Source organism: Suricata suricatta, chromosome 15 (genome assembly GCF_006229205.1).
Source record: "Suricata suricatta isolate VVHF042 chromosome 15, meerkat_22Aug2017_6uvM2_HiC, whole genome shotgun sequence".
Taxonomy (NCBI): domain Eukaryota; kingdom Metazoa; phylum Chordata; class Mammalia; order Carnivora; family Herpestidae; genus Suricata; species Suricata suricatta.
This window is the reverse complement of record NC_043714.1, coordinates 10,952,053-10,975,916: the sequence shown is the minus strand read 5'-3', so window position 1 is coordinate 10,975,916 and position 23,864 is coordinate 10,952,053. Positions and strand designations below refer to the sequence as shown.

General features: G+C 41.6%; 1 protein-coding gene across 1 annotated transcript in view; it reads right to left on the bottom strand.

Annotated features, from left to right (window-relative positions):
* Positions 1–23,728, bottom strand: part of RAB2A (RAB2A, member RAS oncogene family) — an 81,648-nt gene extending 57,920 nt beyond the window's left edge. The window contains exon 1 of the mRNA XM_029923385.1: positions 23,638–23,728. Within this exon, the coding sequence (XP_029779245.1) occupies positions 23,638–23,713 (76 nt within the window). The 5' untranslated portion in view covers positions 23,714–23,728. The remainder of the gene's footprint in view (positions 1–23,637) is intronic.
* Positions 23,729–23,864: the final 136 nt, after the last annotated feature.

The window sequence follows — 23,864 nt, the reverse complement described above, 5'->3', positions numbered from 1 at the left end:
CCATCATCAGTAGGAGATTATTGTGGTGAGGACTGAGTACATAAGGACTACATGAATGCCAAATACAAGTAATATTAACCTGCATTCCTAAAGCCTTACCCCAGAGACTCTGATTCAGGAGTTCTCTGGTTGGACCCCAAAATCGAGTTAATAAGCCCCCTAGTGAGTTTTAGGCAATGTGTCCCCCACAAGGAATGATGACATGAGTGTCAGGTATTCTACTGAGGTTTATTTTCTTAGTCTTAAACTGACTTCGCCAATTTCAAGGTAATTTTTTAAAATCCTGATAATGACTCTATTTTTAAAATCATAAGGCACACAACTGATTTTAAAATAAAAATTAAAAAATTTAAGGGGTGCCTGGGTGGCTCAGTCAGTTGAGTGTCTGACTTTGGCTCAGGTCATGATCTCAGGGTTCATGAGTTCAAGCCCCACATCAGGCTACTGCTGTCAGGGAGAATTCAGATCCTCTGTCCCTTTCTCTCTTTGTTCCTCCCCTGTTGGTGCTCTTTCTCTCTCTCAAAAGTAAACATTAAATTTTTTTTTAATTTAAAATTTTAAAAGTCTGAAAAGTACCAGAACCAATTCCTAGCCATTTAAGAAAAGTTTTGTCCAACTATCATTCTGAAATCACGGTTCCCATTTTCATCCACTACACTTATAGATGTAACAAAATGTAACAAAAGTTCCATGAATGAAGGACCTATCTCATGACTAAAAGTAATTCACTGAAAAACTGTGTATTTTATTTTTCTGATTTTGTCTGAATCCTCTTTTTTTTCTTTTTGACGAGTCTTGGCTAAAGATTTATCAACTCTGATTTTTTGAAAAGTTTATTCATTTATTTTGAGACAGAGAGAGAATATGAATGTGAGCGAGGAAGGGGCAGAGAGAGAAGGAGAGAATCCCAAGCCAAGCTCCGAGCTGACAGCAAGGAGCCCGATGCATGGCTCAAACCCACGAACCAAGAGATCATGACCTGAAATGAAATCAAGTGTTGAACATTTAAGTGACAGCCATCCAGGCGAACCCCAATTTTGATCTTTTCAAAGAACCAGCTCCTACTTTCACTGATCGTTTTTTTTTTTTTTTTTAAAGAACGGTGCATTTTAAACTCAAACCTAAAAACAGATAAGCTCCAGCAGACCATTCAGAGATGTGGTGAGCTGGCTGAAATATTTGTAGCTTCTTTTGCAAACAGAAAACTGTATTCTTCTCTGTGTGACATTCCAAATTGAGAAACATGAAAAAACAATAAAGTCTGCTCTTTTTAAATAGAAAACTGATAAACTCAGCATGGTATATTAGAAAGGACACAAGCTTTACAGGTGAAACACCAGTGTTCAAATCCATCTATATCATTTTATAACCTGTGACATCGATTTGGATTTAGAAACAGCTCCATTTCCACATCTGTAAAATGGGAAGAAGAAACTAAAAATACAGCATTCCTACTTCAGAGGCATATCATAAAGCCTAAGTGTGGAAACTTCACATTTTAAAAATTCTAAAGTTTTAATAAAAATCTTATGTCGAGAATTCTTCAAGATGAATAAAGCTGAGGGGCACATTTCTAACCAAATCCATCTGATCTTGGGTTCAAATTTTTAAAAACATATTTTCTAAAATTAACCAAAGAAAATATTCACAATCTATAACTTTCTTTTAAATAAAATGACTTGAGTTATTCTTATGCTACTGGTTTTCCAAACATTGTCCCCCCCTCACAACTAAGATAGCAATTCTCTCCACTAGACACTGATCTGGCCCCTCAGTGTAACAACAGGCTGAAGAGTGGGCCCCCAAGAGAGACGTCCAAGTGCGAACCCCTAGAACTGCGAATGTGACCTTATTTAAGGATCTCTGCAGATGTCATTAAGGATTCCGAGATGGCTTCCGCCTGGTTTTTGGCTGGGGCCTAAACCCAATGACAAAAGTACTTATAAGAGAAAGGCAGAAAGGCAGGGGGAGACAGACAGACACACAGGAGACAGGCTATGTGAAGACGGAGGCAGAGACTGGAGTTACACTACCACAAGCCAAAGAACGCCCAGAGCCACCAGAGGCTGCAAGAGACAGGAAGACTTTCCCCCGGAGCCTTCAGAGGGACAGCAGCCCTGCAGGTCCCTAGCCTCTGCACTGCCGGCCTCCAGAACTATGAAAGAAGAGGTTTCTGCCGTTTTAAGTCCTAAAACACGTCTGTGGGAATGTGTTCCAGCAGGCTAGGAAAGTGTCCCACTTCTCAAGAGTCATCCTCCTTCTTCCTCCTCCTGGGACTTTGATGTCGTTACTCTGACAGGCAAGTGGCCTCCACCTATAATAATTTCTACCGTCATCAGTAAAGTGCCTCCAATGCCAGAAATCATAAGGGCAGTAAGGGAAGGGGGCACAGGGAATAGAGAGCACTTATTTGAGAAGCCTGTCACAGTGAAGGCTAGGAGGAAAGGAGAGAGATGGCCACTCCAAAAATGTACGGAGTACTTACTATATTCCAGGCCCTGGTCAAAATAAATTAATAAACAATTAGAGAAAGTTTCCAAGAAGATGTAGCTTTCAAAACACATCTTTCCCCTGAAAAATGGAAGGTGCAGAGACAAGCAGGCTGACAAGGCTGAAAGGGCTGCTAAAGTCAATAAAGTGGAAAGGAAATAGGAAGTTGTGGGGACACAGCCATCTTTCCCTCGAAGCAAATCATCTACCACTACTCCGGCATCTTTGGTTTACAATATCAAAGTACCCCAAGTACTTTAGACCCTTCTGGGATGAGACCAAAACCAGGGAAATGAGTAAAGCAGATCATGTCAGTGTTTCTTGCACATCTGGCCGTTTGCACGTGTTTATTTAGTATACTTTAAGTGTTCTTTCCCCAATACTCAGTGACTTTTTTCCATTTAGCTAATAGCTACTTATCAGGAGAACTTAAGTGCCTTAACCCCTAGAAAGCTTTCATAATACATAACTCCCTTCACCTAACTGATTTTAGTTAGGTTTTCTTCTGATTTAAAAGTCTGGAGACTTTCTGGCTGTGTGTAAAATAATCAATATAATTGTCTGGTTTCAGAAGAAAAACAAGATCCTCTGCTGTAAACGCTGGAAAAGGAAGGAACACTAATGGCCTTGTGAGATGATCTCGCTCGCCCTGGGCATGGCATGGACTCTCGGAAACCAAATCTAGGCATGAGCTCAAGACCAAGAGGTGAAGAAGTCAGGCCTCACAGAGGGCAAAATTCATTTTAAAAAACAGGTTCAGGAAGAGCATCCACCCTACTATTTGCTGCAGACTACGATGGACACGTAATGATGCATCGAGAGGCCTTAACTTGATAGCTCATCCCTTAGCCTGCATTCTTTACGAAACCTCTTCCCTTTGACCTCTCCCAGAGTTTTCATTTTTCCCCCCTTAGTGTTCACCTGATGTCCTTTTCTGTCCCAGGATCCCATCGAGGATACCATATTAACACTTGGTGATGAGGTCTCCTTAGGCTCCTCTTGGCTATGACAGTTCCTCCCACTCCTGTTTTTTGACCTTGACAGTTTTGAGGAGTACTGGTTATAGGGCACTGGAGAATGCCCCTCAACTGGAATGTGACTCCCCCCCCCCCCATGACTGACTCAAGTTCCTGATGTCTGGGAGGAAGACCACAGAGATAAGAGTACATTTTCTACCTCTACAAAGGTCCCTACTACCATAATGAGGGCACATACCACAACATGACTGAGTATTGCCAATCGCCTGCCTGAGGTAGTCGGACAGGTTTCTCCACTGTGAAGTAACTCTGTTTCCTTCTCTTTCCACACTACACTCTTTGGAAGGACAGTCACTATGTTTAGACCACCCCCTGGGGAGTGCACCTTCCCAGAGTTTTAACTACTGACCCATCTGTTTCTCTGTGTATGCTGTCCTCTCTCACCACCAGGTCTCACTGCTCCTAGCCAATCTTTCACAGTGCTTTAATATTATCACTGTATTTATTGCTTTTATATTAAAAAATAAATAAAAAAGCCTGTATTTGAAGTACTCTTCTGAATTCTGAAATAAAAAAAAAAAGATGAAGGTAATTTTCTAAGTTTATTTTTGAGAGAGACAGTGTGAGTGGGGCAGGGGCAGAGAAGGAGAGGAGGAAAAAGAATCCCAAGCAGACTCTGGACTGCCACGCAAAATCCTACGTGAGGCTCAAGTTCACAAAACTGTGAGATCATGACATGAGCCCAAACCAAAAGTCAGACGCATAACCAACTGAGCTACCCAGGCACCCCTTTAAGTTTTTCATTCCCTGCAACATCATCCTTCCCTAAATCCTGTTAATTCCAACTCTCACCAGTAACTACCTCTTCATTTTCACTATCACTGCCTTAGATGAGGCCTTCATTACCCCCTACCTGGACCACTGTAATCATCATCTAACTATACTCCAGCTTCCTAATCTGTACTATGTATGGCTGCACCAGGGATGCATGAGAAAAGAGGGAAGGATTACATTGAACATCTAGTATGTCTCTGTCACTGTACTACAATATGGATGTACACATGTGTGTGAATTTAGTTTCTTTTTGTCATTAAATTTTTTTTTTTATTATTTATTTTTGGGGGTGGGTAGAGAGAGAGAGAGAGACACACACAGAATCTGAAGCAGGCTCCAGGCTCTGAGCTGTCAGCACAGAACTTGAGGTGGGGCTCAAACCCATGACTGTGTGATCATGACCTGAGCCAAAGTGGGACACCTAACCAAAAAAGCTACCCAGGCACCCCTTTAGTTTCTAATGTAATCATAGTTCTAGTCTAGTATGTTTTCTTTTAAAAACTTCCACCTTTTCTACTGTCTACAGAATAAAGTTCAAATTCAGCCATACTCTATCACAATGTAGGTCCAACATGTTTAATGAATTTATCTTTCTGAAGGTCTTATTTCCAATAATTGTCTCACATGGAACTATACTACACTTGACCTGGATGGTTTTGAGGTGACTGGGTAGCTCAGTTGGTAAAGCATCCAACTTTGGCCCAGGTCATGATCTCACAGTTCATGAGCATAGGGCTCTGTGCTGACAGCTCAGAGCCTGGAGCCTGCCTCAGACTCTCTATCTCCCTTTCTCTCTAGCCCTCCCCTGCTCGTGCTATGTCTCTCTCTCTCTCAAAAATAAATAAACATTTAAAAATAAAAAATAAACTGGATGGTTTAAACTGAGGAACATACAAAGTGTGGCACTTAACAGATGTACAATAAATGACAACTAACTTTTTTCCCCTATTTGTACCTTTTACCATTTCTACTTGTCTAACCCTACCCATTTTTCAAGAACCAGTTCACGTACTACCTCTTTTTTCTTTTCTTTCAAGTCTCAACCTCCCCCCACCTCCCGAAATGCCATCTTACTCTAAGGTTTCCAAGAAGAATGACCAGGATTCTGGATTCTGGAATTTCTTCTGAAATTCCAAGCTCTTTGCAGTATCTCAGTCAGAGCGCTTATCACATTCTATCAGCACTGCTAGACTATAGACTCCTTAAGGGCAAGGACGCACCTAGTTCACTTTTAAATCCTCCACAGTAGTTCCTTGTCCTATGCTTTCCACGTGGAGCCTTCTGCATTTCAAAGTACACCACCGTTTAAGAGAGAACAAATCTACGGGACTAGATCTGGATCCTGTGCAGGACCTTGGAGGGAAAAGCGGTTTCAGGTCTCTGGGCCTTGTTGGCCTGTCTGTACGAGCACGATCACACCACTCACCCTATTTGTGAGGGGACTCGGAGGAACGGCACACACGGCCGGCAGATCCCAGGCTGGTGCTACTTCTTCCTTCCCCAGCGCTGAAAGGCAGGGGACACTACCGCATGCTACAGCCCTCTATATACATGCTTTATTAAGCACTTAACACTTCATACTTTTATTATTAGTTGACACATCTAGTTTCCTCCTGCAGGAGGAAATTAATTCACCGCTTTATATTTTGAAAACCACCTTGACTGTGGCCCGGCTTAGAAGGCACCGCTCCTCCCCATAGAAAGTTCCCACAGCACACGGCCCGATGGCAGCTTTCTAAGCCACCATGGCCCCTTGGTGAAATTCTCTGCCACCCAGTGGGCCTCAGCTGTGCCCCTCCAAAAAGGTCTGGACTCCAGACTGGCTCCTTCCTTCCATGCTTGCAGTAGTGGCCATGCCTCTGTCTGCTGGGACGGAATGCATCGGCGTTCTCTCTACCTCTTAGCCAATTCCCTGCTACTCCAACCCCGAGGTACAGCTAGTGATTCTTTACATCAGACTTCGCCTGTCCGACTTCCTGTGCAGTTTCAGTCTCCTAGCTGGAGTCTGACTGACCCAACCCGTATGGTTAATGGGACCTTAAGACAAACCACATTTAATCTGGTGAAGTTAAGGGTTTCTGAACATAAGCCAAGTTTAGATTTTCTTAGGAAAGGCCTACTTTGTCTTTTGGGGAGGGGACTATTAAAAAAAAAATATTAAGCCAGATGCAATTTAAACTTTAAAAAATTATAAAATAAAACAGAGGATTTGCTAATTTCCATGGGGAATAAATAATAAAACATTAAACCTAATAGCAAGGAAGAGGGGTGGCTTAGTCGGTTAAGTGTCTGACTTCGGCTCTGGTCATTATCTCTCAGTTCATGGGTTCGGGCCCCGCATTGGGTTCTGTGCTTATAGCTCAGAGCCTGGAGCCTGCTTTGGATTCTGTGTCTCCCTCTTTCTCTCTGACCCTTCCCTGTTCATGTTGTCTTCTCTCTCTCTCTCAAAAATAAATAATAGCAAGATAGCACAATGCAGTAAAAATGGCATACCATTCCTTTCTTCCTCCCAACTCCTGGAACCTTCCACCACTCATGTTAACGGTGGAAAATGTCTAAGGTGTTTGAGAAGAACCAAAATGAAGAAAACTGAAGTGTAACTACCTCTCAGAATCTTATGAGTGTCACAATTTGCTGGAATCATAGAGGTCCTCTGTGCTCTGTTTTGTAAACAATAGGCTATAACGAGTTAGGTCAAGAAATCAATTTAGTGGATCACAAGCAGCATAAAGAACTAGAAAACAGCAACTTTTAGACTGTATGTTCTATACGAGGTAAGTACTGTTTGGAAACAGCTGTTTTAAAGGCACGTATGCACTGGGGCGCCTGGGTGGCTCAGTCAGTTAACCATCTGACTCCTGTTATCAGTTAGGGTCACGATTGTGAGACCGAGCCCCGTGTTGGCTCCACGCTCGGGGTGGAGCCTGCTTAGGATTCTCTCTCCCTCTCCCTCTCCCCTGACGTGTGCTCTTATTCTTAAAAAAAAAAAAAAAGAGAGAGAGAGAGAGAGAGAGAGAGAGAGAGAGAGAGAGAGAGAGACAGATGTACTTACAGGTACATCTGACCCCTGGGCTGCAGTACCCATTACCGGGACTTAAAAAAACCAACACCCAGACAAATAAATAAATACAGTTTAGTATCATGAGTCACCTACCAGATGATAATTCTATTACAGAAACCTCTCTGTAAGAAGAGTTCTCCATTGGGTGAAATTAGGATGCCCACCCCCTGCTTTGCCAGGGAAAGGCTCAGCTGTTTTCCTGACACAGTGTGGATCAGTTTGGATGATAAATTATATAGTTTCTCTGAGGCACTGATTCTTCAAAGTATAGTCCTCAGACCAAAAGCTTCGGCCATTCCCTGGAAACTTGTTAGAATGCAAATGATGAGCCCCACCGCAGACTTACAGAATCAGAAACCGTGAGGGTACTGTGAGGTCAAGCCCTGCAGTCTATGTCTTACCCAGCTGTCCCGGTGCCGCTGATGTGCACTGACATCTGAGAACCGCTGCGCTAGGTCTAACCTAACCACGATCCTGGTTTCAGTGTCCAGTTGTCTTCAGTTCCGTTTTCCAGTGATCACTCATGTGATGCCCCTACATGGTTGGTATAACTGAAAATCTTGGAGATGTTTCCCCACAGTACAGGTAAAGTGCAAAACATGGTCAGCCTGGTTTCCACTTAGCACCTTTGTAATTACCCGGCTTAGAACAGCTGGGCGACATACTACCTGCCAAATACCCAAAGGACCCACTTCAACACGGATACTCTTCCTTCCTTTTTTATTGCATCTATGAACTGCTGTAATCATGTTATGCTAATATACTTTTCCCTTATTTAAAATATCTGCATGGTTTTTTGACAGTTTGAAGGTGAAAATAAGCTGCCTTTTCACACAAAATCTTATTTGACCATAACAGTAAGTCTATGAAGTCAGTAAACACAGAAAGGATAATCTCATTTTAAAGAGGAAGAAACTGAGGTTTAAGTGATATGCCTCAAGTAAGAGGCAGAACTGAAACTCCAAATCGGGTTTTCTGATTCTAAATCATATTTTTTCACTATACCATCCAACCTCCTCAATTTGTTCTTCTCAGATACGTTGCAACCCATACCCTTCCTAACTAAAAATAATGTTATCCCACTTTCCAGGTATTATTAGTAGCAATATTAAGAGTAAAAAGAGAATATTCCATAACTAAGTGACTCTGACAGGACAGAAACTTAATGAAGGCAGTTTAAGAAAAATGAATACTACTTCCCTGACACGGACTTTACCTCCACAATAAGGTTTTAGTTAACATATCAGATATATTACACTTTAATCTGACTATTTTCCTAATTCTTTTATAAGCAAATATTCCAAATAAGAACTGCAGCATCTCAAGAACACACTTCAACGAAGTAGCTTGCAGAAAACACTCTTCCATGATGTTATGGAAGAAGGTGTTTCGGGATGTAAGTGTACATTATAATTATTACACAACAGATTTACTGTCTGTGGTCTCTAAGTAGTATGCTATGATATAAATGGTATCAAAGTTAAAGGCTCTAAGCAAGAAAACCTATTTCATGCAGTTGCTACATTAAATTGGCAAGAGCTCAAGGAAGTACATGGTAACAGTAACTAAATCAAACTGCTAAATTCCTAAACATAGACTAGGCACCAGTCAACACAGACAATGCTGAGATTAGACCACTGAATTTAAGTACACAAAATATTTATCAAGCTCAAAATTAGATATTCCCAGTCCATATTTTTAGTGAAAAGTGATTAGGCAGTATCTATCAAAATACAAATATAAATCCTAGTTGGCCACAAATTCTACTTCTTACAAAAATCCACAATTGTATTATACTGTGCATAACAATATTCATCAACAGGTATAGGTGAACATTTATTTCTGGCAACCAAGCATCAGAGCATCTTTCTTTAAACTCACGATAAGCTAGGGCATAGACATGTGACCTAGACTCAGCCAATCAGATACTCCTGTCCAGAATCTGGACTCACACACACAGAATCCAAAGCAGGATCCATACTCTGAGCTGTCAGTACAGAGCCCAATGTAAGGCTCGAACCCAAAAACCATGAGATCATGACCTGAGCCAAAGTCGGATACTTATCCAACTGAGCCAGGCAGGTGCCCCCAGAATCTGGACTCTTGAAGGAGTGCTCCAATGGTAGGCACTATTTAAAGAGAGAATCCGTGGTGGCTACAGTGGAGAGGAGAGACCAATAAAGGTGTAGAACAATACTAATCGTGTAATTCTGTTGGTAAAATAGGGACACACATATACACGCAAGCTTACGGATATGTAGAAAATTTCTGGAAAGATACACAAAACCATTGTTTACCATACTTACATTAGGTAGTATTTAATTTTGTTTTCATCTTGAATATTTATCACGTCCACCATTAAAATATATATATATATATATATATATATATATATGTTTTTTGAAGGATCTACGTTAGCATCAAACACTATACAAGTAATACTTTTACTGGCCTCATCTAACATCTCCATACTGACGTGGCTTTTAAATAACTAGCAAAACTTCTTGCATAACCAAAAATAGTCACATTAAATGTTGGTCTGTAGAGAAAATTACAGGAGAGCCTATAAGTCAAATAATGTGCTGTGAAAAAGATTTTGATTTCCGTTTTTAACTCCTAAAAGCCACAAGAGCATACTAATCAGTAGTACTTTCTACCCAGACTTACTCACAACTAAGACTGAAAATTCACACATTCATGCTCAAATCCAACATGGTCTTTCCTTTTTTTTTTTTTAATTAGATAGAGAGAGAGAGAGAGAGAGAGAGAGAGAGAGAGAAAGAGAGCGAGAAAGCACATGCTCTTGGGGGCGGGGGGGGGGGGGGGTCAAGGCCAAGAGAGAGAATCTTAAGCAGGCTCCATGCTCAGTGTAGATTCCATGACCCTGGGATCATGACCTGAGTCAAAAATCTAAGTCAGAGGCTCAACTAACTGAGCCACCCAGGTGCTCCAGTTTTTTCATGTCTAAAGTAAATTCTCCAAGAAAGGAAACTTGAAGCCAGAAGAATGGAGGGAAAAAGGTCAAGAAAGAAAAAAAATTAAAAGGTGGAAAAGGAAATCTGAGCTAAGGGTAAAATTTTATCCAATATACTTGCTGCTGTCAGCGCAGAGCCAGCTTCAGATTGGTCCCACTCTCACTGCCTGTCCCTTGCTCACACTCTCTCAAAAATAAACATAAAAAAATTTTTTTATCCCATTCAGAGATGGGGAATAAGGCTTCTCTGAAGCTATCCAGAGGATAAACAAACCAACTCTTTAAACTCTGCCACACAATGCTCCTCATAGTATGGTCCCCAGATTCCTTTAGTCTTAACCCCCCACAAAATCCTGACAAAAACCCTATCTGGCCACACTCTGATGAACCTTCCTGGCAAAATAAAAGACTGTGGGGAGCTCAGCTTCATTCTCTGTTTTCCACATAAACAAATATGAAGCAGGGGCAAAAGAACAGACTCCGTAGGACTGTTAGGTGAGGGATTACTCAAATAAATGAGATCATGTCTGCTGGTGTAACACCTGGTATATCATTTGTAAAACAGAGTCAGTAGATACCTAGGATTACTGTGAGAACGTACATGGAAAGTCACTGCACAGCACACAGCTGGTGCTCAATAAATGCTGCTGGAAGCCTCAGTCTGTTATGAGCCATTCATTCCAGTTAGAATGACTCCTCTCCATGCTCCTTCAGTACTTCGTACCTACTGGCATGCCATCGTCTCGTAGTTATTATGACAAACTGAGTCTCCTGTAGGGGGGGTGGTCTTGTCCACTTTTCTAACTCTAGCCAAGCACTCCCCAAACAGTATCTTAAATTTCTTGAAAAACAAAAATGAACCCATTTCTCTACTCTGCATAAATTCCATCATCTGAGCCTTAATATGGGTTCATCAAACCTCTGTTTGAACAACTCCAATTATAAACCAACTCACCACTTAACAAGCTTTTTCCATTTCTTTTTTTTTTAAGGTTTTACAAAAAAAAATTTTTTTTAGTAATCCCTACATCTAATGTGGGGCTTGAACTCATGACCCCCAGATCAAGAGTCACATGCTCTTCCAGCTGAGCCAGTAGACATCCATCCCACTCTTCTCCATGTCACAGGGAGTCCAATCTCTCTTTTACTAATGGTCCTCGGGGCACATGGGTGGCTCAGTTGGTTAAACGCTTCACTCCTGGTTTTGGCTCCGGTCATGACCTCATGGTGTGTGAGGTCCAGCCCAGCATGGGTTCTACACTGAAGTGCAGAACCTGCTTGGGAGTCAGTGTCTGTCTGTCTGTCTGTCTGTCTCTCTCTCTCTCTCTCTCTCTCTCTCTCCCCCCCCTCCCTCTCTCCCTCCCTCCCCCTCCCTTTCTGTCTGCCCCTGCCCTGCTCACTTGAACATTCTCTCTCTCAAAGTAAGTAAATAAACTTAAAACAAACAAAAAAACTAACAAACTAATGGTCCTGGTTCTGCCCATGAAAAGCCAAAAAGGATGGGTTTAAGTTGCTCTTACTTGATAGTCACCTAAGTATTTAAAAGTCATTATTACATTCTCCTTTAAGTCTTCTCTTTTTTAGGTAAAAAGTTTGTTATTTCGGTGGACCTGGGGTGGGGGGCGGGGGGATTAAACAAATGTTTGTTATTTCAATTGTTCCTACAATGTCATGGTTGATACAGCTCTCAAACTACCCTGACTGGTCTCCTGAGCATGGGCTTCAATGTGTAGATATCCCTCAGAAGCATGTTTCCAGTACTGAATTGTAGTTGAGTTCTGACAGAGAATTCTAACCTGCCTTGTCTGTGCATTACACCTAACATCACATTTATTCCTTTGTTGGCTTTATTACTCATCTGACTTCTACTGAACCAAGTCATACAAAGCGGTAAGTGTTTAGACATGTGCTATTTACCAGCTAACTTCCATCTTGTATTTGTATGGTTGTTTTTACAATAAATACAAGGCTTTACTTTCATTAATTTCCATTTCACTAAATTCAGCCACTCATTTTGCCTGTCAAGGTCATTTTGGATTCTGTCTGGTAGAATCCACACATTAGCTCTTTCAACCAAATTGGATTTTATCCAAGTTGTTACTAATGTGAAATGTAAAAAAACCCAGGCCTGAATGCAGCAGCGCGCACCCCCCGCTTGCCTACTAGGGCAGCCCTTTAAGGACCCAGTTAACACCCCCTAGCTGTGAAACCAGTAGAATTTCTTTACCTTATACCAAAGGTTACACTGAAAAAGTGTTAACAAATACCTTTACTTAAAGGACAGGGGAACCAAGTCACCAAGTATACAATTATTATTGCTTTAGCTTTTAAGTATTAACTCATTTCCCTACTTATTAATTTTCATATCAAATTAAGTAAAGCTTTGAGCATAAGTGATTTTGGAAATGTGCACTTTTACTTTGACCTTTGAGATGGTTAAACATGAACTAACAATACTTTGCCCAAGAAGACAAAAAGATATTCTTTGATCAGTAGATTCATTTATATCAAAGTCTTCTGAAGATTAAAAAAAAAAAAACTGCCCAAAGGGGTTCAAAATCGAGAGAACACATCAAGAGGTATCTCAGGTACCAAGAATGGGTGTGAAAGAAAATGAGTTAGAAGATAACTATTGACCTTACTATCTCCTTCCTGAAGACTGGTGAAAAAGAGCACCTCCTACTTGATATTATTTCAATCTCAAGGGGCCCATGAGGCTATCTGACACAGGAAATGACTTTCCTTTATGGAGTCCAAAGAAAATTTGAGGATCAAAGAACTGCCATTTTGCAGATTAACATGTGATCTTATTTCCCTCATGTAATTACAGTTGGAAATAAGCACAACGAATAAGCTTTTTCTATAAACAAGACCTCCTCCACTAACTTAACTTTAGGATGCTCAAAAGATTCGAAAAATTATCTCTAAGGGTGCCTGGCTGGCTCATTTGGAGGAGTGCAAGACTCTTGATCTTGGGGTCAGGGTGTAGAGATTACTTAAATAAATAAAACTTAAAAAAAAAAAAAAAAAGAAAAATTACGGTATTACTGTTAAAAAAGTACTTTGCAGCTTACAAGATACCTGCACACATTTTTTACATTGAACACAAAAATCCTGTGGGATAGATACTAGCCAGGCATTCCTACTGTCTTTTTCTAGATGAGAAAACTGAAGTGGAAGAGGTTTGACCTTCACCAAGGTAACAGGTTAGTAGAGGAGCCCCCACACTACTCAAGATACTGTAATTACAAATACCAAGCTCTTGGAAAGTTTTCAGGAGTGCTGCCTAAGCTAAAATAACCAGAGAAGCCTTAGAATAATAGTATGATTAACTCTCGAACATGTGCAACTCTCACACTCTTGAACTGTGCAAGTCGACTTACACACGGATTTTTTTTCAATAAATACAGTATAGGACTGTAAATATATTCTCTCTTTAGAGTTTTCCTAATAACATTTTTGCTTGAGCTTACTTTACCATAAGAATATAGTATACAATACATATGACGTATAAAGTATGTGTTATTTGGCTGTTTATGTTATCGGTAAGGCTTCCGGTCAACAGTATGCTATTTGTAGTTAAGTTGCAAGAAAGTCCAAAAGTTATATGTAACTTGACAGTGGTGGGGGAGGGTTGGTGCCCCTCATCTTTATGTTATTTAAGGGTCAACTGTACTGGCCTCCTAATAAATAGTAATTATTGCTAAAGGTCAACAAACGCTAAAGGTGAAGTTCTTTATCAGCATTAATAACACTGGGGGACTGGGGGCAGCAGATCGAGCATGAACCCACCATTTCCATGGACATAAAAGGCAACAAATTACTGACACATGAACTTCAAAGACAGCTATAAAGTTTGAGAAAACCAAAAACCAAAACCTACAGCATCGGTGAACGAGCCTCCAGGGTGCACTCGGCAGGTACTACGCTCAATCTACAAACAGGAAACTCAGGGGTTTTAATTAATTGTTCATTTGCACAAGTAGGAGTTAGTGGCAGGTATCCTCTTTCCATGAGACTCTTTCTACATTGTCCTATAAGGAACAGGGGACATTATACATGCTTGGAAAATGTGATCACAGGATTGCTTCCGGTGTGGGACACATTGGGACACGGCAGGATGCAGTGCCTGCCTTATCCAAAGGCCCAGGGCAAACAGGCGTGCCCGTGATCTACGCCTTAATCCCTGCCCATGTGACTGAACAACTGAACAACGGTGGGGCTTCATAGTATAAATTAATTCAAATTCCATCAATGATTAAATTCTCCCACTAAAAGCCTCTCAGACGAAATTTTTTAATAACATAGCAATGGGCTTTATAGAAAAAACAGGTCTTAAAAAAGAGGCAACTTAGTAGGGCTGAAAGAACAAAACTGAGAGCTAACTACTCTGGAAAATGGTTTAGATTCGCAGGTAAAGCAGAAGAGGTGCGCACCCTGCACCCACAACTCCACACTGGCATACAGGCTCACGGAGGCAGACACAGGAATAATGCATACAGCGCACTGTCTTTTATAACACCACAAAAAAGCCTGTCTAAAATCTCCTTAAGGGAAAAGGATGAGAAAATTGTGGTAATGTCAAACAACAGAACAGAATTAACATTAAACCAATCTAGCAATCTACTAACAAAATAGAACAAAATATATTAGGACAAATAAATCTCTCAAAACAATGCTGAACAAAAAAGTTTGAGAGCAAGTACAGTAAAATTCCATTAATAGAAAGTTGAAAAAATACTTAAACTATTGTGCACTGTTTCCAATGCATACACACATAACGTAATAATCATTTGAAAACTTTCTTAGAAATAATAAACACTAAATTCAGGAGAGTGGTTATCTCTAGGTAAAAGGGAGGTGAAGGATATACAAGGGGCTTCGACTGAATCTAAAGATTTATTTCCTAAACAAAATAAAATAATAACAAAATAAACCCAATTCCAAAGAAAAAAGGAAAAATGATGAAAATTCCTACTAGGCACTATGAACCAAAAAATAATACGCAAAATGAATATCAAACACCTGAGTACCCAAAACGAAGCCATCAAATAATATGTAAACCAAACAAAACAAACCACCCACAGCATGTAAAAAGTAGAGAGTAACTTAATGAGCAAGAATAACTAATTCTTCAGGGAGATGTGAAGACCTGAGCCATATATACCTTACAAATCAGCAGTAAAATTTATTGGTGGTGGGGGGGGTGGGGGCATCAATCTAACAGAAGTAAAAGCAATTCACTGTCATACCAGATGTTAACATCTACCTCAAGACTCAAGAGACTATTAAATAGTCTGATCTAATGAACGTGTATGGAACCCTGAACCTACAACATACACGATATACTTTTCAAGCACACACGGAAAATGTATACACACTGAACAAGTACCTAGCTAAAATTTAGCCTCAGAAACTGAAGAATCAATATACATAGTCTACAGCCTCTTACCTATAAGAAACAGAGTCAGAAATTGATAATAAAAGGATTGTCTGGGTGCCTGGGTGGCTCAGTCAGTTGAGCATCTGACTCTCTTGATTTCAGCTCAGGTCATGATCTCACAAACCAGAAGATCACAGCCAGCCCCACATTGGGCTCTGCGCTGACAGCATGGACGGAGCCTGCTTGGGATTCTCTCTCTCCCTCTCTCTCTGCCCCTCCCCTACTCATGTTCACTCACTCTTTCAAAATAAACTTTAAAAAATTAATTTGAAAAAAACCCCAAAATAAAAAACCACATATCCCTAATGATCTCAAGAATTGAAAGAAAAGCCATAAAAGGAAAACATTTCTGAGTGGCCTCTTCTCTAAGACTTATTTCCAGTTTTTCTTAGATTCCTATGGGCACTCTTTAAATTATTATCAAATCCTCTTTTCTGGAGCTAGTTGGAGTAGGTCTCTGTTCCTTATAATCAAACAGGTCCTTCCAGAACAAAACTCTAGAGTTTTCCAAATCACTACTGCACTTGAATGGTCATGTAGACTAAATTAAATAAAGCTGCTAAAAATATAGGTATCTGGAATAAAATGAACCTTGATAAACAATTTCAGAACTTGTTAAAACAGTGCTGATAAAATAGAAACTTCCCTAAAAAATGTTTCTGTATACATGCAAACACATATAATTAAGTGCATGAAACACCAATAGAGATTAGGAAAAAAACAATTCAAGTCAAGGATAATAGACTCCTTGAAGTTATCAGCTGGCCACAAACGAGCAAGCTAAGCAGGGATATAAAGAAAAAAAATATCAACATATTAGGAAACAGGGAGGACAAAATAAATTATTTTTGCCATGAAGAGAATTCCTCAAACACTATACAGCACTGGCCAAGTCTGTGTTCCTTTTTCAGTGCACACGGGGGAAATTATGATGACATCGAAAGATGCAGGATAAAAAGATGAAATAGTCGGGGTGCCTGGGTGGCTCAGTCGGTTGAGCGTCTGGCTTCGGCTCAGGTCATGATCTCACGATTCGTGGGTTCGAGCACCGCATTGAGCACTGTGCTGACAGGTAGTTCAGAGCTTGGAGCCTGTCTTCGGATTCTGTGTCTCCCTCTCTCTCTGACCCTCCCCTGCTCACACTCTCTCTCTCTCAAAAATAAATAAAACATTAAAATTTTTTTTAAAAAAGATGAAATAGTAACCATTTCTTATTTGAGTCAGTATTATATATGTTCTTCATTCCATTTTATAGATGAGGACACCAAGGTGGATTAAAGATGTAGCCCAAGCTCACACAGCTGGTAAGGACCACGGACAGAATTTTATTCCTGTTTCCCACAGGATTTTATGGCTGTTTTACCCTTCCTCCCTGTTCTGTATGTGAGGATAGGTCATCTGTTTCCGTAAAGGACGCTGAGGGACTATGCACTTCCACAGCACTTCAATAAACCAACAAGTTGGTAAGCCAACAAAAGAGGTCTGATAGGGCATTTGTGGGGATCAAGAAATATATATGATATGAAAGAGTACAGACTTTGGAGTCAGAAAGACCTGGGTTCAAATTCCAAATTCCAGGTTAGTCAGTTACTAGCTGTGTGATATGACATCAGTCTCCTTTTCCTCACCTGTAAAATGGAGCCTTCGTCATGGATACTACTGCTCAGATTCAATGAGTTATATCAAAAAAAGTCTTATGTGTATATATACACTGATTGTATATTTACATTCTTCATATTACACTGTAGTCTTTTGAAGAGAATCAGAAAAAATGCCTTCCAAGACCACGATCAAAGATAATTCAATACATGCATACCTACTTTTATAAAAAGCAATGCATACTATCATTAAGATAAATGAGAAGGGTTTTCTCTGCACTGCTTAATACAGTGTCCACTCCAAAAAGGTGTACACAAAGTCAGGTATTAATGTAGCTTCTGACTTCAATTTTTCTCCTTAGACTTCTATGACAGACAGAATAATGCCACTCCCCACACCCCAATCCCTAAAATCCGTGAGTGAATGTTACCTTACGAATATGTTACTTTACGTGCCAAAGGGCACTTCGCAGATGTGATTAAAATCACAGATTTTGAGATGAGATTATCCTGGATTATCCAGCTGAATCCAACCTAATCACACAAGACTTTACAGGCAGAGAACCCTCCCCAGCTTCGGTCAGAGCAGAGGGATGGGACAACCCAGGAAGACTCAGAAAGATGCAACCCTTGGAAGGACATGGCCTGCTGTTGCTGGGCTTGAAGACGGAGGGAGGGGGTCAGGGGCCAAGGAATGAGGGCAGGTGGTGGGCTCTAGAAGCTGGGAGAGGCCCTCAGAAGACAGCCAGCAAGAAACTGGAGATTTCAGCCCCACAGCTGCAAGAAACAATATTCTACCAACAACCGGAAGGAGCAAGACCCTCAATAATGGAACCCGGGCCTGCTGAAACCCTGTCAGCCTAGTGAGAAGCACATCAGACTGCTGACATGCCTACACGCACATGAACTCATGCAGAGCTTTAGAACTCTAAGATAAATTTGTGTTGAGCTGCTTTAGTGTGTGGTAGTTGGTTATGGCGGCAACACAAAACTCATGTACCTTCTCTCTCCCATTTGACTTAATAAAACCATCCCAAATTTTAATGTAAATGCCCTTAAATCCTTTTGAAACCAAATTAAATTGTCCAATGCATGGAGCCAACCCAGGAGAGGCTGCCTAGTGCACATTCATGATCGACTGAGGCACCAACTCTGCCAGGCACTGCCCTGTGCTTCGACCTTCGCGGCAGCACGCACCGCCAATATTCATTTTCTTCCTTTCTTCCTCAGATTTGACTAGAAACACAGTAATGTCGGTTACACCTGAAAACGGGAACATTTTGAAGAGCAAACTGGGAGAGACGTAAAGAGCTACATCACAGTTAAGAAGACTTAAAACTTGTAAGAGGTGGAGACATGGGAAGAAATACATAAATAACTTGCCCTGAACAATACAGTTGTCTCTTCTCTTATAAAGTGGTAACCGCATGTTTCTCTTGACAGAACAGAAAATGAAAAACTTTTGATATTGTGTACAAACCAGAAAAAGCATGAAGAATCGCTCATGAGAATCTACTACAAGGACAGTGCTAGAAACTAATGCGAGGAAGAATTCCACATATATTCAGCCTGAATATATCTTAGGGATTAACTTAAAATTCCACAAAGCAAAAAATCTGACAACAACAACAACAAAATTCTAGAAAAACAGACACAAAAGCCTCATCACAGACCTGCAGAGGAATGTCACAGCACTACCACTGAGAAACAGCCCTTTAAAAAAAACAGATGGCCAGGGGCTCCTGGGTGGCTCAGTCGGCTGGGCATCAGGTCATGCATGATTCCAGGGTTGCAGAACTGAGCCATCATACGTTGGGCTCTGTGCTGATCTCTCTCCCTCTGCCACCTCCCTCGCTTGCGCACGCTCTCTCTCAAATAAATAGATAAATGTATGTATGCATGTATATCTAGGACTCACTGCAGAGCTTCTAAAACAGCATGTCCAAGGATAAGACCCAAGTTGTCTGAGCTGAGAAATACTGCAGGAATGAAAATGGGGGATGACCACATGTGGATGACAGCAGAAGGAATCTAGCAGCTTTTTCTCGGGTGTCTTTTATTTTCAAGTGAAGAACTGGAGCTAGAATGTACTATAAAACTTGCAAATAAGCAAAGCTGATGAAATCAAAAAGGACAGCTTCAGGTAGAAAGTTAGAAAGAGGGACAAGAGAGGTCGGTCAGTGGCTGAATCTTTTGCAGCAGAGGACACCGCCTCACAGACCAGGATGAGCAGAGAATAACAAAATGGAGCGAGCACAGCTGGGCCAGAGTGAGAGCAAAACAGCTGAGCTGGCAAAATCGGGATCAGCTCAAAAAACAAGCAAAATGACTGGCTACTGCAAGAGGCGGCGAACTAGCAAGATAAAACGAGGGACAGGGAGCAATGGGAGAGATAAAGGAGAAAACTAATTTCACGTTGGGGCTAGGGCCAGGAACAGAATGAGAACAAAATGGACAAGAACACTGAGGAAGACGAGAGGGGCATTATTTGAGACAAGGAGGCGGCAGGTTCACCAGGAGAGAACAAAGGACCGTGCCTCCATGGCTCCATAAGAAGTCTCTGTGGCAATATAAATGTCAGGAGCAAATAAACTTGTTAGGAAAGAAAAGGAAGGGGCTAGTCAAAACTCTTGAAAGAACACAAATAACATGTATTAGACCAGAATATACTGATTTCTAGAGGCTGCTCAAAGGTATGTTTCAGACATGTTTCAACTCTCTCATTTAATAAAACTAGCACATCTAAAAGCAGGCAAAAGTAAACAGTACAGCGACTATGAAGAAAGGCAAGGGAAGGGAAGCTAGTGAAAACCTGGGAATAGACAAGGTGAATGATGACGATCTGTGTTTCTTTAGCATGGGTGAATAATTTAGTACTGTTCCTCAAAGCTATTAAACTGGGAGGGTGCCGGCTGGCTCAGCTGGTTAAGTGTCCAACGCTTGATTTCAGCTCAGGTCATCGAGTCCCACGTCAGACTCCACGCTGCGTGCGGAGCCTGCTTGAGACTCTACCTCTGTCCCTCTCCAGCTCATGCACGCGCGCTCCTTCTCTCTCAAAAAAACCTACTGCGGTGATCACTGTGCAGTACAGACATATATGAAATCATTATGTTCTACACCTAAAACGAATACAATGTTACAGGTCAATTATATCTCAATTTTAAAAATACATTCAAATGACACTGACAATGTGACACCAGGCTGCTCTTCTTTATTTTCTTATATAGCACTTGCCCTTAAAAGATTTTAAGAAACAGGAAAAAAAAAAAGCATGTGGGATGGGGAGCAGGGGGCACGAACAATGCAGGAAGGACGGAGGGGAGGAGTATGACGCAGTAGGGAGCAATGGAGCTCCTCGAGGATCTTAGAAGAATGGACTAGGAGTCGATCGAGGAAAAAGTCATGACCTAACCTTTCTTTTCACCTTTTTGGGGGTAGGGGGAGGCATTTCCGATAGAACACAACTGGGTTTGTGTCTTGTGTGCCTAGCTGAGTAGCATGGAAGGGGTGCGTAACTGATGAGGTTACAAAGGTAGGCAGCTGCCAGCATTTTAGGAGCAACAATTATAGCTTTATTATAATTTTGTTCTTTTTCCATATTTTGTAATTATCTGATTATGCTAGTAGGCCAGGCCTGTTAAAAACCAATTTCCACTGTATACACAGATTTAAATGACACATTTCCCTAAATGACTTTTCAGGAATAAGACACTATCAGTGAAAAAATTTAAAGCTGTATTTTAGCTGCATTTGGCCACAGAGTAAGAAAACAAATATTTCAACAGTATCATCATCATCATCATCATGTAAAAAGTTCTAAAAAATCTCTTCTATGAAAAGGGAATTCTGAAAGACAAAATGTGCATGGTACTCTCACATCTGTCCTCATTTTACCTCATTACTGAGACAAGGAAAGGCTGAAAATGACTGTTTCTTATAAACTAGGGAAAGTGAAAAACAGAAAAAATTGTGATTTCCTTCATCCTAAGACACATATTGTTCATACTACAACTTATAAGAATCAGGACAGATATCAGACTACTGATTTAATATCTTTTTACGGGAGGGCCACATTAAGTGCAGTTTATAACTATGCATATATTTTCAATTAAGGAAATACAGTAAAAGATTTCGGCCAGAGTCCGTTAAAACGGGGCAGAATTGGGGCGCCTGGGGGGCTCAGTCAGTTAAGCATCCGGCTTTGGCTCAGGCCGTGATCTCACAGTTTGTGGGTTCGAGCCCTGGGTTGGGCTCTGTGCTGACAGCTAGCTCAGAGCCTGGAGCCTGTCTTTGGATTCTGTGTCTCCCTCTCTCTCTGACCCTCCCCTGCTCACATTGTCTCTCTCTCTCTCTCTCTCTCTCAAAAATAAATAAAACAAAAAATTTTTTTAAAAGGGGCAGAATCAGGCAAAAAAAGCCCTACAGTCAAGTTATTAATGTATACTAACATGAGTCTAGTGTCCTGATTGGCTATTCGTCCGCTAATTTAACTAAATGTACCCGGCCCTCCTTCAGTGCAAACCCATACTCTCCTCTGCTCTGGAAAAGTACATAATCAAATACAGATGACTACAGAAGTATCTACGGAACAGTCTGGCACTAATATCAGAAAAATATGAAGTGTGATACATGCAGATAAGGAGTAGTCGTCATTGCCAGCAGGATACCAGAAAACACCTGACACATCAAAAGAGCTTAATACATGTGAAAGCATCATGGAAGACCCGGGCCAGGCTTCGAAGGACGGATAGAATTTCCACAGAGAAGGTGCTCCGGGCAGAGGGAGCAGTAGGAACCAGGAGGAGCACAGGAATTATCTCGTGGGCCTCACTGGCAGAAGGTAAGAACAGTGGGAAAGAAGGCCAGCAAAGTTAAGGGAGGCGAAAATACGGAGTTCCTGGAAGGTCTTTCAGTGAGGACTTGTGAGCAGATGACAGTCTCTCCTACCAGCCAGGTTTCAGGAATATCAACCAGACTAAACTATAGAGACTGGAATGGGGAGAAAGTACTGCTGTAAGGTCTGCTGTCAAGTATTCAGGGCCTCAAACAGGTGATGACAATAGCCAAGTGAGAAAGGAATGGCCTCCCTTGAAACCGCCTGGGGCTGTTTTGGAAGGAGGGCAAATTCCAAGAGAACAGAGCGCCGCTTGCTAAAGTGTGCAGCTCCGCTCCTCCCAGCAGGGAACTCTACCCACCGTAGATGCTCAATAAACAGCTCAAAGAAGGCGACCTGCAAAGGCTAATCTGCTCACATCTAACACATCCACAATCACTCTTCTTTCAACTTCTCAGACACACTCATATCATAGCTATTTCCTCTCTAAAATAAACATTTTCCAATAGGTTTTGGACCCAATTCCTTCTCCTTCAAAATATGCCACCGCCTTTTTTTTTTTTTCTAAGTATACAAATTTGCTACTAAGCATCTGCAAAACATTGCTCTGCCCAGGACCTGACACAGAAAACCATCCAGACTCCATAAAGCCACATACCAAAAAATCTTGCCAAAGAGCAGTATTTATAGCAGCAAGTTTTTTTCTTTTAAGGCCACAATCAACATGCTCTTGTCTTCGTGAATTTGCTACATCACTAGTCCAACCACAACCTGCTGCTTACATTTCCCAAGTTGTGCAAAGGGTGCAAAGTTGTGCAAGAGTCCTCACTGAAATCAGACGCTGGTATATAAATAGTTGTAACACCTGAACAAGCCTCGGTTTTATTATTAGATTCAGAGTAATGCCCAAATCACCAAGTACTAAAACACACTTGACAACGAGTTTGTCTGTGAAATAAACTCGGATGTTATTTCAAGTGAAAATAGCTGAGTTTCTGCTTTCAACGTACGTCGGTTCATCTGGAACCTGGCGGTTGTAAACCTGTACCTGGCAGGTCCAAGAAATCAGTGCCCCTGACACACACAGACACACAGGCGTGCACACGCAAGCACACGCCCAGAGCACCGAGAGGCCTTGCATTACTCTCAGATAACCCCAGTTTACACGTGGCAAAAGTCGACAGAACTTTCATGCTTTGATGACCTCGAAAGGGATTCCCCAGCCGCCCAAGTAATGAACATGACTTATTCTGCCTCGGGATTTGAGGGTGTTAAAAAAACGATTTTTTTTAAAAACTGTGCCGCTCTCTCCTTCTCAGGTGGCCGTCCCACACCAGAAGCACTCTGCCCAGCCCCGTGACAGATGCGTGTAGGCTGAAGAAGGGGGAACCGATCTGGAAGCCCAAGACCCTCCTCCTCCAGGCACCTCCTCTGCCTCCCTTTTTCTCTCTCGAGGGCGGCGAAGAGGCCCAAGGTGAGGGGCGGCGAAAGCGTGCAAGCATCTAAGTCAGGCCCTGGAGGCCCTCGGCTGGCCCGTTCCCAGATCTGGAGTCGCAAACGGCGGCCGCGGCCCCCAGCTGCAGGGCAGCCCGGGGTGGGGGCCGCGCACCGCGGACCGGGCCTGGCCAGGCCGCGGCCGCTCGCAGTGCCCAC